The 17,470-nt window shown below is 31.9% G+C and overlaps 1 protein-coding gene across 1 annotated transcript; it reads right to left on the bottom strand.

Moving 5' to 3' along the window:
* Nucleotides 1-15,695: 15,695 nt before the first annotated feature.
* Nucleotides 15,696-17,259, bottom strand: LOC139879715 (DNA-directed RNA polymerase subunit 10-like protein). The gene is made up of 4 exons (XM_071865444.1): nt 17,150-17,259; nt 16,982-17,040; nt 16,508-16,602; nt 15,696-15,992 (listed from the first exon to the last, which is right to left on the bottom strand). Exons 1-4 carry the CDS (start codon nt 17,183-17,185, stop codon nt 15,967-15,969), a joined length of 216 nt encoding a protein of 71 aa, XP_071721545.1. The 5' UTR covers nt 17,186-17,259; the 3' UTR covers nt 15,696-15,966.
* Between the last annotated feature and the right edge of the window lie 211 nt (nt 17,260-17,470).

Below are 17,470 nucleotides of genomic sequence, written 5' to 3'. Positions count from 1 at the left end.
GTATATCAAGAATAAGAACTGGATGAAGCATTTCACAATCTTTTGGAAGTATGAAATGAGGAAGAAGATGTAGGAGTGGTGAAAATAATGAGACCAAAGGGGGTTAATTTATAAGCAAAATAACAGACAGAGCAATCGAGGCAGGTGACCTCATTTAATTAAAGAAGATCTTAATTTCCTTAAATTCCGAAGAATCAAATCTTATTTAGATTATGAAGACTTTCTATTCCTTAAATTTCAGAAATCAATCGTTACTACGTCAAGAGATAAGACGCATCTCTATTCTCTATTTCACTTTATTACGATAACTTCCCTCATACGCTTCGAGTAATTGGATTGTGTTATCCATATTATTCAACGGTGATAAAACTCTAATTATCAACTCATATACGTCATGAAAACATTTTTATTGTTAGCCATGACGACCTCACTCAAATTTCGGGACGAAATTTCTTTAACGGGTAGGTACTGTGATGACCCGAAAATTTTTGACCAAATTTAAACTTAATCTTATATGATTTCGATACGATAAGCAAAGTCTGTTAAACTGAATCTCAAAATTTTTGAACTATTCAAGTACCCTTCGATTTTCTCAACGATTCGCGAACAATTATATGTAAATAGATACATATATATACTATAACTTGAAAACGTAACAAAGTTTTCATTGCATAATACCGTACATTAAACTTATTGGTTTATATATGTAATTGAATATATATTATTTCAAGTTATTTAGTAAACGATAGTAACATTCGATTATTGATTTGATTGATATTTAGATAAGTTAACTAAAACGTTTAAGATGAACCAGTAAAACACTAATTTGATAAAGTATTTTCAAATTGCTACAGTACCCAAAATGCTACAGTGTTTTCGAAAATCACTATTTGCTACAGTAACTTTGCTACAGTAAAACACTATTTTAAAAATGTATTTTACCAAATAGTGAGACGATGATTTATAGAAGTAAATGACCAAAATACTCGAAAGTTTAAGATATACTTTGAGTGGTATAGTTTAGGAATAATTTAAGGCTATATTTTAACAAAGGTACGAGTCACGAAATGTAAAATGCAAGTTTTATCAGCGTACGAAAGGACATTCGAGAAACCGGAACCGGGACATAAGTCAAGTAACAACGTACGACTTATCGGAACAAAAGTTACAAGTTAACTATGCACGTAAATATAATATAATATATAAATAATTATATAAATTAAATATAATATATATTATATTTAAATATGTCGACAAACTAAAATACAAAATGATTGTGAGCTGGAAAAAGAGGCCATGCGATCGCATGGCCATTGTGCCTCAGACCCATGCGATCGCATGGGAAGGCTGGGCAGGCAACCTCTATAAATTCAGTCGAATTCTTCCATTTTTTTTACACATATATTACTCCGTATTTATTATTATTATTATTATTATTATTATTATTATTATTATTATTATTATTATTAAGATTAATATTATTATTAATCTTATTATTATTATTATTAGTAGTATTAATATTATACATAAAATACTACGACGAGGTCTTGAGCGTGTCACTTTCAAAACGAGTTTCCGAGCGAGCTAGAGCTAAGGAAAATATGGGTTATTACCAAGGAGGTTATGGGTAATGTTCGGGGGTATTTTTGTGAAGCAAACCTCGTGTTTATCATCTCCGATGCGTCTACGTGCTTTCCTACAATATTGTATATCAATATTTAACTGTGAGTTTCATATGATCCCTTTTTCAAACTATATTTTTGGGCTGAGAATACATGCGCAGTTTTATAAACTGTTTTACTAAATGGATACAAATACTAAAACTGATTTTGTGTGAGTTTCATATGATCCCTTTTTCAAACTATATTTTTGGGCTGAGAATACATGCGCAGTTTTATAAACTGTTTTACTAAATGGATACAAATACTAAAACTGATTTTGTGTGAGTTTCATTGATTCCTTTTTAATTGCTTTTGCAATATATATTTTTAGGCTGAGAATACATGCACTTTATTTTAAACGCAATGGATACAAGTACATACTAAATTCTACACTGAGTTTGAACCGAAAATCCCTTAGCTTTGGTAACTGTTAACTGCCAGTTATAAGAACTGGTGGGCGCGAGTAGTAGTATATGGATCCATAGGGCTTGATATCCTCGTCCGAGCTAGAGCACTAGCCTTTTAACGGACGTATGCTATTTGAGAAGCGTACACGTTGGTTTACGTGTATTATTAAGATGATTATACAAAGGGTACAAATTATATATACGTTAAGTTTAGTTACCAGGGTGCTCAATTTCGTAGAATATTTTGATAAACGTTTCTGGATGAAACAACTGAAATCTTGTTATCCACTTTTATATGCAGATTATGCGAAACACTAAAACTATGAACTCACCAACCTTTGTGTTGACACTTGTTAGCATGTTTATTCTCAGGTTCCCAAGAAGTCTTCCGCTGTTTGCTTATATGATAGACAAGCTATGTGCATGGAATCTTACATGGCATATTTTTCAAGAAAACGTTGCATTCACCAATTCATCACCATGTACCTTATTTAGACTGCATTGTCAACGGAAATACTATTGTAAACTATTATATAAGGTGATTGTTTATATGTAGAAATCATCAGATGTCGAAAACCTTTGATTTAATATTCATTTATGGTGTGCCTTTTCAAAAGAATGCAATGTTTATAAAACGTATCATATAGAGGTCAAATACCTCGCAATGAAATCAATGAATGACGTATTCGGCCAAATGGATTTGGAGCGATCGTCACATGTTAATATGTCGTGATGTCAACATCTTACTCGGACAAGTTTAAGATATACAACATTAAGGGACAAAGCATTGCGGAGTATTTCCTATTGCGAATATGTACATATATTAGAGAACACAAATTGTTTCATTTTTGTATTGGATTGTAAGTATGATTTATTTAATTTAGCTTTTCTCTTGATGTTCAATATTTCCTTTTAACATTGTATTATTAAATATTTTCTTTAGCAATTATTTGCATCATATAGTTCTTTGATAATGGATAAAGAAATTATGCCTTCTTTTTGTATCATATTTGTTATGGATGTAGGTTACAAATAATAAAGAATGCAAATATTTTTACTATTCTATTGAATTGTATGTACGTTTTGTTTAATTTGACTTTTATCTTGATTCTTAATATTTTTTTATGTTTTATTATTAAACGTAATCTTTTAGCAATCATTTACATCATAGAGTTCTTTGATAGATAATATGATAAAAAAAAAAATTATGCCTTCTATACACGGATAATACTTACTTCGTATGATGATGAATAACAATATAACATTATTATTATGATAAATTATAGTAAAATGATTATTAATGTAATTAACGATGGTAAAAAAAATTGATTCTTGAATAACAAAGATAATTTAACATGTATTGAATAAGTCAACCATATTATATGTTATGTTTGATCCAGTAGCTATTACGGGGTAGTTTAATTAGCATATAATTGTTACTTTTACTACATCAAGTTTAATATTAACCAGCTTATTATTAAATATTAAGTGAATAATTACTACGTATCAAATATTTAAGTCTTCGTGTAACTATAATTACTTAATTATTACTCATAATCGATGTGTTTAAGAAAATAAAAATATAAAGATGGTAAAAATAGTTGATTAATTAATCAGGATAAGACAATTTAGAACTAAAAAATTAATAATAAAATGTTGCGTATAAAGTCTCTCAGTTTGATTATTGATATTAAGTTATTATCATACATTTGATCCTAAGTATTTTTAATCATAACTAAAATTGATGCATGTTATGCATAATAACAATAGTATTAAACTTTTCATTTTTCCTAAATATTCATAATAACTTTATGTTATGTCATAAATAATAACAATAGTTTTAACCTTTTCACTTACCTTATATATAGTACCTAATTAAATTGATAGTCATTATTGTCTTCAAATACTATTTTTCATTTTTCACCTCACTACACTTTTCAAATGAAATAATAACACTTTTCAAATGAAATATTGATAGAGTTATATAAATACACGTTTTTATTATTATTTTTTAAGATGTTTGATCTTCTATATAGTATTTGGTTGTGATATATATATATATATATATATATATATATATATATATATATATATATATATATATATATATATATATATATATATATATATATATATATATATATATATATATATTCACAATAGACGACACAAATTGATTTACGTATGTTTATATTCAAATATTCCATATTCGTATTGTTAACCGTCGACATAAATCGCTTCACGTACCAACATTACAAGTGCGATGCAACAACGCTTACCATATTCGTGCAACGCACGGGCAATGCACCTAGTATTATATAATTTAAACATCGTCTTAGTAGTACTGAAATATAATATACCTAACGAATAGGTAAATATCATAATAAAAAATAACCCGTGCATCGCACGGACTTTACCTCCTAGTATGTTTTAAATTTGACAAAACTTTTGAAAATGACACTTAAAACTTAAGCGACTAAGAAAGTAATATTATTCAATTATTATTCAATATACTAAAAGTGACAAGGTGATTACTAGAGTTTTTATTTTAGATATTAGATAGAATTATCATTTACATTGTTTATTAGTTTTTCTATTTCAAAGAGATTATTAAATATATAATTAATATTTAAAATTCCATCAATAATACAATAAATATCCTCAAGCTTTTACCCCAAACTTTTTATTTTCATTATCACTCTTTCAGTTTAATTTTTTTTTAGTTTTTTAATTTCACTATATGTTTTAATTTTTTATAAGTTTAAACAAACCAAACTTATAATAAAACTTTTTATTATAAGTTTTAATTTTTTTTAGTTTTTTCTTAATTTTAATTTCACTATATGTCATTGTTTTTTTTCATTAACAATAACATAATGACAGTGAAAATAAAACTTATAATAAATACATAAAGATTCAGTTTGGTTTGTTTAAATGAATTTCTTTGAATTATTTTAGTTAGTTATCTATCCATAAGATAATAAACGTATTTTTTTTTACTTTTAATATAAGTATTTTTATTAAACATTTCCTTACTTTTTAATATTATTTTCGAACTAATCAAAGAAATATTATCGAAAAAGAACTACAAATATAAAAGATAAAATTTTTAATTCTATAAACTATTGTATCATATTTATAAGTTTATAGTGTGGTAAACGGATAAAAGATAAGTATTATCTTCGAAATCACGATAATGAATGTCTAATAACATCTAATGAGAATTACCACCACTCCTTACATTAGAAAACACACATATCAAATTATAAATTGCAATCATACATTTTAAAAGTGCGTATTTTTAAAAGACAATAAGGATATTATTATTATTATTATTATTATTATTATTATTATTATTATTATTATTATTATTATTATTATTATTATTATTATTATTATTATTATTATTATTATTATTATTATTATTATTATTATTATTATTATTATTATTATTATTACTACTACAATAAAACGAAACAATATACTGATTTTTTTAACAGCAGCTCGGGATCATCCAGGGGGACTAAATCACACACGCGTTCACGTCCCGCAGTTGCATAACCCACTCCTAAATGCTGTCCATGAGGAAACTCGACCCAATTTGAGGGCATGGGCGGTAAAACTCATTGCCCCTGGAACGCGATATGCGAAAAACACCTTTTGGTGAAATTCAAGGATTAAGGGATGACTATGATATAGGGATGACAATGGATCGGATGTGGATCAAATGAAGATATACACATTGGATATTTAAAACAATATTAATTTAACAATGATTTTGGAGATTATATATAGATTGTAACAAATGTAAATATATAATTTTTATGTTTTTTTGTTTATTATGCTTGTCTTGATTGTAATTTGTCACTGCACGTGAGTTTAATTGAGAAGAATATGTTACAATATAAGTAAATATATGTTTAAACCAATTTAAATGTGTAGCATGTAATATTATTAATTAGAATTTTATAATTGTAATCGATACGCAGATGTGTATGCATATATTTTAATACCTATATATATATATATATATATATATATATGAATGATAAACTGTCATAATATCCGATCTATAAAATATTTAGATCATCCATATCTATATCTCTTATTCATTCATTTAGATAGTCCTTATCCATTATAAGTGTTTCGGATAGATGGATATTCATGGATGAAAATATTGTTGTTGCAGCCCAATGTATACAACAAACATTTCGTGAGCACCTTAACGTGAATAAATTAAGAGGCAGCAACAAGGGCAGATGTACTTTACTAGTTGTGGTAGCACGGGCTATCATTGAAATACGCAATCTAATAGAATTTTTTTTTAAGATCTTAACTAGTAACACCAATGGATAGTGTAAATTTTTTTGTGTGACACTATTGGATAGTATAATTTTTAGAGCTTTTAACTAGTGATACCCGTGATTACAGTTCCTAGATCCGCTACTCAGCAGCACGCAACAATGCACGACCAGTATCTCACCTCTTTAATACAATACCTAAAAATTATATTCTTTTTATAGTGACAATAGTAAATAATATATAAAATATTTATGACGAGTAAACAGTTGTGAACATAAATATTTAATTTAATATTTTAATAATAAAATAATAATAATAATAGTAACAATCTCAATGTCTATATCTATATCTATATATAGTATATATACCATGACACCGTGTCATTCGAACCTTGAGTATACAGGCATACAGCTATACAACTTACCGACCCGACCGGATCCGACTCAACTCGACCCGAACCAACCCGCTTTTCAGACAACAGTCTTGATACATATATACCAATATTGTAATTGTAATTTTTTTTCTTCATAAACCCTATAATAGTGCTGAATTAGCTGAGAATTATCAATTTGGTATTTTTTTTGAACACTCTACAACTTCAATAGTTCAATAATCACTGTTAAAAATTTTAATGTTGATTTTTTTAATAAGTTTATAAATATTCATTGTGTTCAATCATTTCTAATTCAGCATATATATTTTTATGTAAATTTTGGTAATTTAATTCAATTTGCGATAAATTCTTTATGTTTAATGCTTAGGATTTGATTCGATCACCTTTTTGCTTAGAAAATGTGTCATATATCCTTCATATTATAAAATAATTTTGTTTTCAAAAATTTCTTATGAAGTTGATAAGCTTAAATTTAGAATTTTTTGGTTGAATTGTATGGATTTGTCTTTGGATATTTAATTTTTAGCGTTCAATGCTAAATCTAGTCTAGTTTGTGTATTTTTGTGTGTATGTGTAATGTGTGTGTCATAGAGGTGGATGCATGGTAGATCATGCAATTTTTGGTTGATTTTAAGTAATCACTTACAAATTTATACTTATTATAATTTGGATCCAATTGATTTTGAGATAAAAAATCTGATTTATGTTTGGTCGATTTTATAATAGAGCATTTTATGCTTTTTAATGGGCCTTGAAATTTTTTGATGTTCAACACCTTTTTATTTAGTTTAATTTCATCTCAATTGTACGGATCTGAAATTTGATCAGTGGAGCATGAATGATCATGAAATGTATATGTATAGTTAAAAAAAATCTTGTTAAAATCTGCAGTTAAATGGTGGATTGTTGAAACTAGTCTTAGTTATTACACAATTAAAAACACTTGCATTGCCTCTATATCATGAGCTAATTTTTAAATTTCAACAGTAATGATTTGCTTCGATTACGTAACAGTTAATTCGTTGGTGTTAATTTTTTTTTTAAAGATAGCAATTACTTTTAATTTTAATTTTAAGGAATTAGTCGAAAATTTGGGGATTTTTGAAGCTTAGAGTATTAGCACTAGAAAATGTCTTATTCTTACATTAATTGTAAATATTGTTACCTTTTCATATTTAGATCATGTTCTTTGGTTCTTAAATTTTGACCATCCTTGGTTTACAAATAGCAGTTTTAAAACTTCCATAATTACATGTTTATAGCACTACAATCAGTTATGTAATGTTGGATTTTTTTTTCTTTCGTGTAATTGTACTTTCACCTCAATCTTATGTGTTACTAGAAGAAAAGTTTTGTGATTACTCTTTTCTAAAGTAGAAGATGTGTTCTCATATATAATGTCATGATGGTAGTAATTGTACTTAACTTGATTTAAATTTGTGCTCTTCTGGTGCTTAATTATATGATCTTTTTTTTTTCTTTTTCTTTTGAAGTGCGGGACTATCGGTAATGGGTGACACTAGTGAATACCCGTTTAGGAGATCGCGTCCAAATATGTTTGGTGGAAATCCATTTGCACCCGGGCCCAGTTCACCACATCTTCATCTACCAGGATCTCATCCAAATGCTCCAATTGTTGTGGACGATACTTCTGATGACGATGATTGTGTTATTCTGACACCCGCTGCATCTGAGGATGTACGTTATGCATTATAAACTTTTGATATTGATCTACATTTTTTTTTTATTTTTTTTTGTTAAGTATTCAGTTTCAGATAACTTATAAGCTGCACTTGTCTTCTGTCAGGGTGATACTACTAGCATGGGATCAGGTAGACACTTCTGCCTTTTAAACTTGATTAATATAGAGTATTAATTTTCGTTTAAGACAATACTAACATACATAGTTGAATAAGGATTATATAGGATTCTAATATACATGTAAATGTTAAATGTTCTTATTTTCGGTTATAATTATATTGTTTGGAGATCAAGACTTTGATTAACTGAGTCATGATCTCTACTGATGAAGAGTGACAGACATAAGAGCATACATTATTAGTCTTTGAAACCGCGTCTTCTTAGATGTGTATGAGGTTAATGTATCCCTTTTTTACTTATACTAATTCTTTTTCCGGCACTAAATATTTAGTAGTAGTACGTTTATATATTATTGTTACAAGAAGAAACTAAGGTTATAATATGAGATTGTCTGCGCGCCAACTTTGCTAACACGACAAAGGTAATATATTTCTAATGATCCTTCTGTCACTATGTGAAGAGCGCAGTAGCGCATCTCGTGGAATACTTAAGTGCTTACTTAACAAATTCTTAATGCTGCTTTATCGATCAATTTTGTTTTCAGATTTGCTTCTTAATGTGCTTTTTAAGTTCTCTTCAACATCTGTTGACTACATAGCCTGGCTGCTAATTATTAACATTAATAAAGTTTCTGTTATAGTTACTGTGTTCCTCATAAAATCATTCCAACTTTCACAATAAATATTTTGTTTGTAAATTAACTAAGTTTTCGATAATATTTGGTAGTCTTATTTACACTGTGAAGGTACAACTTGTAGTCTAGGATTCTTAAACTTCTGTCAATGATAGAATTTATGCGAGTTTCTCATAACATGACGTTTACTATTGATTTCTTTCTTTCATTACCATTTTAGACTCCGATCCAGTTGCGTAAATAAAAATATACAGTACTAGTATACCACACATAAATTGATATAAAGTTGTTCACTCAAAGCAATGAATAATTATTTTTCAATACTTTTATATTGCAATATCTTACGTGATTTGTAAACATATTAGGCACTGATGACCTGGGAAATTTAAGATGGGTTATTCGGGAAACAGTCCCGGGTACCAGTTTTTGCGTGGTTTTAGAAGGAGCTACAACTTCCATGGTAATACCAATGCTCTTTGTTTTCATATTAATGATTTGCTTATTATACATTCATAAACGCCGCACACATATATCATTTATGCGTACATATGCATGTATGTGCGTCTTCTGTAGCTAAATGGAACGAATTACTTGAATGACCAATGCTTAAAATTTATCAATTAAAAGTGGCGTCCTTTTATATTTGCAGGCTCCACCTGTGGCACCACCACCACCATCACCACCTCCACCGCCACCACCACCACCACCACCTCCACCACCACCACCACCACCTGTCGTGCGTGAGTGTCCCATTTGCATGGGACCTATAGTTGATGGGATGACAACAAAATGTGGTCATATATTTTGCGAAAGGTGCATAAAGATTGCACTTTCAGACAAGGAAAAATGCCCAACTTGCAGAAGAAGGGTTAACTTCCGTGAACTCCTCCGGGTTTACCTTCCTTCTGGAAATTAATGCTTAAGGTACATGTATACATAATCTTTCATTTTGATAATATTAAAACTTTCTTTTAGATATATTGCCTTTCATCCACTTTTGAAATAAAATATAATTGCTATTTAAAAGCCTGATGATGTTATATCACTGATGATAATTTAAGCGCGGTATTAGAATAGCTTAGATCTGCAGAAAGTGCCTAATGTAGTGTTTAGGCTAGATTACAATTTATAATATTAAAACTTATCGTCCTATTTGCATCTTTTTGCTAGCTATTTCGGAAATCTGACGAGTAATTAGTTGTTGATCATAGATGGTATCTGTGTTAACTTATGTCTCCATTTAATGTTCAATATATTTCTCCATTTACCGTTCGATACATGTTAATTTAGTTCATATGAAAGACTTTTAACCTGCTGTTCTGTTCTTTAAAGTCTTTCATTATAATCCACATTGCTTCATCATTTATGTGTTTATTACATACTGAAGCTGAAACTGTTTTATATGAGTCACCAATATTGTTTAGCATGTATTGTTAAAGAAACCAAGTTTTTACGAATTATATTATTTTCCGTCTTGCTGATACTTAATTCACTTATAACAGGACTCATGTTTGTGGAGTGGCAGATAGTAATAAAGCAGTCATGAACGACTTCGCTGTTCTTAAAGTAATATAAGGAAGCTGGTCATGAGATTCATCAACCATCTATAAAACAAATTTTAAACTTTATATCTACTATGTTAAATGTATGCTGAATTGAGGGTTAGGAACATCATAACTATTTTACAGTACTATTTGGGGCTGCTTGGTCTGGTTACAAAACATTTCCCCTTTATCTGCAGTATTAGAATTTAGACGCCTTGAAGGTTGATTTTCAGCACATGTGCTTTGAAGTTATATGGTTTTTTTCTTTGTTTTGTGTTTTGGTTTTCTTTATGTGCATTGAGGAGCATTATGCAGTTAAAAATGTGGGCTGCTTGGTGACATTTACCTTTGGCACTTTCTCATATGTGCTAATAGCCAAGACAGAACCCAAATGATCAGGTTGGCCTAGTCATTACTGATTATGTATCTGAAACATGGCTTTGGATCAGGTTAGGCACTGCTTAGTAAAATATAAACTGTGGCTAGATTCACATAGTACAAGAATGATATATTTTATTATAGTAAGGAATTTATGCATACATTATATGAAAAGGATGAAGTTTAGATACTTCCGATTTGCGCAATAGCTAGCTTTTTTTAGTTCCCTGGTTTCACTTTCGTCTTCCCATATCCACCATATCCAGGGTTCCACCATGGCCATCGCCTCCATCCCCATCCACCCCAGATCCGTGGCCACTTTGGCCACCTGCCACGGGGCCAATACCCACCTCCAGGCCAAAACCCACCACCGGGCCAATAACCACCACCATATGGGTATGGGTATGAACTCCCTCCATAACCTCCATATCCACCATATCCACCACCGTGATATTTTTCACCTCCATGTCCACCATCATAACTGCCACTTTCTCCGCCTTCACCACCATGATCTTTTCCTGGCCCACCTTCACCTTCACCACCATGATCTTTTCCTGGACCGCCTTCATCACCACCTTCGCCACCATGATCTTTTCCTGGCCCGCCTTCATCACCACCTTCACCGCCATGATCTTTTCCTGGCCCGCCTTCACCTTCTCCACCATGATCTTTTCCTGGCCCGCCTTCGTCACCACCTTCACCACCATGATCTTGTCCAGGCCCACCTTCGCCACCACCTTCACCACCATGATCTTGTCCAGGCCCGCCTTGGCCACCACCTTCACCACCATGATCTTGTCCAGGCCCGCCTTCGCCACCACCTTCACTACCACCTTCACCACCATGATCTTGTCCAGGCTCGCCTTCGCCACCACCTTCACCACCATGATCTTGTCCAGGCCCACCTTCGCCACCACCTTCACTACCACCTTCACCACCATGATCTTGTCCAGGCCCGCCTTGGCCACCACCTTCACCACCATGATCTTGTCCAGGCCCACCTTCACCACCACCTTCATCACCATGATCTTGTCCAGGCCCACCTTCGCCACCACCTTCACCACCACCTTGTCCAGACCCGCTTTGGCCACCACCTTCGCCACCGTATTCTTTTCCAGGCCCACTTTCCCCACCACCGTATCCACCTTGATCTTGTCCCGGCCTGCCTTCACCACCATGATCTGTTCCTGGCACACCTTCCCCACCACCATATCCACCTCCATGACCACCACCATATCCTCCCCCTTCTCCACCACCACCATATCCTCCTCCTCCGCCACCACCACCACCATGTCCTCCTCCTCCACCACCACCACCATATCCTCCTCCTTCTCCACCACCAGTATCACCACCATGATCTTTTCCATCTCCATTTTCATGGCCACCACCATCTCCGCCCCCCTCTCCACCACTTCCGCCATCATGATATTTTCCATCTCCACCTCCCTGACCACCACTTCCGTCACCTAAACCACCACCAAATTTGACTGTCGTCACAACTCCCCCTTGATTTTTAATATCTAACAAGTGATGTTGCTCATCATAGACCTTCTTCTTTCCCACAAGTTCTCTTGCACCTTGTGTTATTCTTGTTGCACTCTGAAAAACAATCAAAAAGATTGCTAGGATTATAAGAAAATGTCTATAACTAAAACTCGCCATTTGTGTTAAGTAGTTGTGTGATATCTAAACTACGTAGAATCCGTTTATATACTGCAAGATGCCTTACAAAACCATCACTCCTTTACTCAAATTTATTTACGCATCAATCGAAATGGTAACTTATTCTCTATAACAAGAAATATATTTCGAATACTTTTAGAATTTTGATTTAGCAACACGGATCAAATTAAATCGATCTGTATCACAAATTTAATGCATTTGATCTTGTATGGTTACTAAAGTCATTTTTAACTTTTTAAGAACTAAGAATTTACGTATGAATCTATGATTACAATTTATGATGATCTGGAAGAGTTTTGGTTCCGTAAAGAGTTAAATCTATGTACCCTTAACAAATACGGAGTATATTCTATAATAATCATAGTTCTTTTGTTAATGATGAATTCTACATTTAGAAGGAACCAATAAGCCAGATATATATTGTATGTCGACTATTTAATATGCCACACCTAAATTGGCTAATAAAATTTAGACAATTGAAGTAATACTATTATCAGATATGATGATTATTTGAATATAAATCCCACTGTACGTTTATTATAAGAAGTTATGGTCTACAGTCTACACTGATATGTGTATGTGATAAAGGGTAGAATTACTAAAAAATGTAGGCGTTACAGTATTACCACGTTAGCGACCAACAGTAAAGAATTTTGAAGGCTATAAGGCCTTCGATACCAAGCTCATTTTGTGTATTTGAAAGTTATTGAACTAATCTCATATCAGATCAAGCAATTGGTGGATAGAAAATTGAGGGTGATAATGATGTTATTTGCAAAGACTACTAAGCATTTTCGTCGTCCCATCATGATATCTAAAGAAAATGAAATAATCTTGAGATCTATGAGTCATTCCGAATTCTCGGAGAACGTCATAAATTGTACTAGCCATGCTCGAAGTGACATTTTAGGCCACGTAATGATTGTTACATATAATATAATTCTACTAACTATTGTAGGGCATTTGTCTCCTTTTGGCTTGCTTTAAAGTTTAACCCATTCAGGAATTAAGTGCCTCAGTTTAGTAAGATTAACATGGTGGTGATCAATGATTGTTGTATAAAAACACGATTTAGGTGAAACTGCAGGCCTGTCAATTGAGACACATGCTATCAAATTTGGGTCAATTGGGTTAAGCTTTCGGGTCAATTAGGTATTGAAAAAATTAGGCCGGGAATGTAAACTAAAGCTTAAAAAAAGTTTTAATGGGTTTGCCTCCAACCTATTGGTCATATACAAAATATAAAGGAACATGTCAAATGATATCAATTCCTAAAGCTAAATAAATATGAATAGGTCTAACGGGTCTTGAATGAGTCAAACTGGTCGAGCATGAACTCATAACAAGTTTCACCTGTCAAACGTAATCATAAATGTAAGATCAAATGTAAAAGTATATATGTAAAACGTAAAATGTAATCATAAATGTAATAGTACATGACCCGTTTGGACCCATTTGACCCGTTACCCAACCCGAACCAACCTGACCCATTTGGACCTGTTTAAAAATCTGACTCATTTGACCCATGACCCATTTCAACCCAAAACCATTTTGACCCGTTACCCAACCTGACCCGTTTGCCAAGTATAGGTAAAAGTAGACAAGGTGATTTACAAACTACGTTAGGCCTTACATTTTTGTTCGATAATACCTTGATAAACGAACAATTAAGACCACGCTGATGTTCATGGGTTCATTTACAGACATAAGTAAGAGAAAAGACAAAATGTTTTAGTCATAGTTACAATTCCTCCGCCCCTTGCACTAGTATAGTTTCATTGCTCAGTACATGATTAACACAACACTTGCTAACCTATTATGTTTTTCTTTCGTCTTCTTAAGATAGAAGTTATCTGATGACGAAAAACATTCATTGTCTTATCATATAATTCTAATGACCACAAATTTCTGTTATCAAATAAAGAGATCTTATAAACTTGAGCCGGTATCAGTATTACAACTTGCAAGGGACAAACATATATTTCTAGCTTCCAAATGGGTCACATAAAATTTACAAATTAATTTTGATAAGGTAGAAGTACAACATATACCACGTATACCAGATACGAGTTCTTTACATAGTTTTAATCCCAGTCACAGACAAAACTTATTAGTAAATCTTAAACTCAAACTGCACATAAAATGAGATAAAAACATATAAAACAACGCCATTTAGGCGACGAATGAACTGCAGTTGTCTGACAAGACCTAATAGGCCGCTGCTGTTTCAGATTCTTTCGTTTCTTCATAATGGATGACACGGTAGGACTAGAGTATTCATTATGTTTCTTTAAAAACGCTGTAGATCTAGAACAAATCAGTTGCTTAATAAATCACATTAACTGTATAACCTTTTTCAGAGTAAAAGTAGTGAAAGTACAAATCCAAAAACAGCTTCAAACACATATTTTAAAATTAAACCATCCTCTGAGATAGCTCACCAACTCTTGCTTCGATCAATTAACTTACGTACGCTCGAAAACGATTCAAACTCAAAACAAAGACTTATGGAAATATGACACATTTGCAGTGTTAAGTTACAACATAGCTAGATGATAATAGCAGCAGTTGTTTTTATTCTGACAAGGTTCTAACAAGCTTTTGTATGGGAGATGGTGTGATAAAATTGTGTAGGGGCACAATTACATCAATAATTGAAAGATAAAACAACCTTGTTGAGTCGTAATATTAGTTACGACTGGCATGCTTGCATAAACAGCTTTTAATCTCACCCATATATTGCAGTGTAAACAAACTCCAGAATGTGTGACATACAAGCATTAAAGATGGTATACTATATATGCCTATACATATGAATGTATTTAAAATAAATATAGATGAAGCTAGGATCAACAACAGAGCCTTACTTGACACCCAAAAGAACATATATTCAGATTGCTAATAATGCATCAACACAAACAAGTTTGCAAGCATAATACCACATACTTCAAACTAGAAGATGTTTGTTTCCAACAAATCCTACATTAATACTAGAAAAAAACTCATTTTACCAGCAAGTATATTTGTTCAAAATAAAAACATTATGCTCCATGGGAGAGCTATCTACCAACATTCTCCAACAAGGCATCAAATTTTTTTTTTCTTCCCAAAGGCATCATACCAGCACTAACCCAACAAGGCATCAATTGGTATCGGATTTCTCCAAAGCTGCAAGAAAGGGCCAATTTAGTTGTTAAAATGAGATAAAAATACTGCTGTACTACATAAACATTGAAATATGTACGACTGACGATAAAAAAAAACGGCTTTTTTCTAAATAAACTTTCATATTGCCTAATAATAGCTTTTTAAGCTTTGTTTGCAGTAGCTTTACTAGTTCTCAATTCACATGGTTGGTTGGTTGTCCCTGAACAAAACTGTTACCGTATATTGTTTTCTCGTTAAACATACAATAATCCCTTTATTAACATAGAAAGTTTTAACATTTCTGATTTTGAAATGTTTTTTCACCAACAACTTTCTAACATGATCTTGTGAGACATTCTCACTGTTGCAATATGTTACAGATAATTATTTAGGTGCCCTAAACTACCCCCTATTTTGTTACTATCAGTACTTAGACATTTATGATTTAACATAGTCACTATGCAATCAGAAGTATAGTTAATGAAATAGATATAGATATAATAATAATTCAATCGTAATAATAAGAGATAAGTTACTGTTGTAGTTCAGAAGCTTCTCAATGAGATCAACGTGCGTCATCAACATTCTTCTGCAACAGTATCGAACAAGCCCCAATGCATCAAGAGCATCTCTGCACAATAGCAGATATTGCAATTGTAAATCACATTTCGATCAAGCTTCATAAAAAAATAAACACCATAACATCCTCAGACATTAACCCAAATCCTAGAGGTACACATATCACGTGAACATTATACATCTAGCTGCATAATATAAGATATATCTTTAATTTACAAAAATAAATTGTCTATGTGACAACAATATAACGGTAATTTAAATCCACGAAAACAGAACGTGAATACAGAGACATCAATTATCTATTCACAGTGCGACATAAAATACAACAGTTTTCAGTATTGCAGTCTTTATAAACCCTAATTTCTTTCTTTTTAATCGAACATTTATATTATATACAAACAGAATCATGAAGAACATTAAAAAAAACTAACCCTTCGGTGTAATCAGATTGGAGAAGATCAAGATACGTGTCCCATTTGTTTCCAATAACCTAAAATAACAATATTGTTAGGAAAAATTAGGGTTACAGAAAGAAAATATGAAATCGCAGAAGAAAATGAAGAAGAAGAAGAATAAGGTGGGTGAATTAGTGTTAGTACCTTGCCGCAGGTGAAGCAACGGACCGGAATGATCATGTTTGCCCTAGTCTTTTTTTCGCACAAATTCAAGCTGCGATTTTGTAAGGTTGAAGAAAGTGGTTCTGGAATGGAGTGTAAGCGGCTTATATACCCCCGGCTATTATTAGGAAGAGCCCTGAATCGAAAATCGAAAACCCTATCAACACAAAAATAAAAATACCGAGTAAATGAATTTTGAGTTAATTATACCACTGGTCCTATGGTTTACTCAAAATTATACCGTGCATTCCTATCTTTTTAAAGTTATATCGCTAGTCCCTGTGATTCTACGATTATATGGCG

This window comes from Rutidosis leptorrhynchoides, chromosome 1 (genome assembly GCF_046630445.1).
Source record: "Rutidosis leptorrhynchoides isolate AG116_Rl617_1_P2 chromosome 1, CSIRO_AGI_Rlap_v1, whole genome shotgun sequence".
In the NCBI taxonomy this organism is placed as follows: domain Eukaryota; kingdom Viridiplantae; phylum Streptophyta; class Magnoliopsida; order Asterales; family Asteraceae; genus Rutidosis; species Rutidosis leptorrhynchoides.
This window is presented reverse-complemented; position numbering and strand designations above follow the sequence as displayed.

Excerpts from the sequence above, each read along its gene's own strand:
- LOC139879715 (XM_071865444.1), bottom strand. The coding sequence starts at position 17,185 with ATGATCATTCCGGTCCGTTGCTTCACCTGCGGCAAG. Across the intron at positions 17,041-17,149 it reads GTTGCTTCACCTGCGGCAAG|GTTATTGGAAACAAATGGGA; the intron begins GTACTAACACTA and ends TTGTTATTTTAG. Across the intron at positions 16,603-16,981 it reads CAATCTGATTACACCGAAGG|AGATGCTCTTGATGCATTGG; the intron begins GTTAGTTTTTTT and ends GCTATTGTGCAG.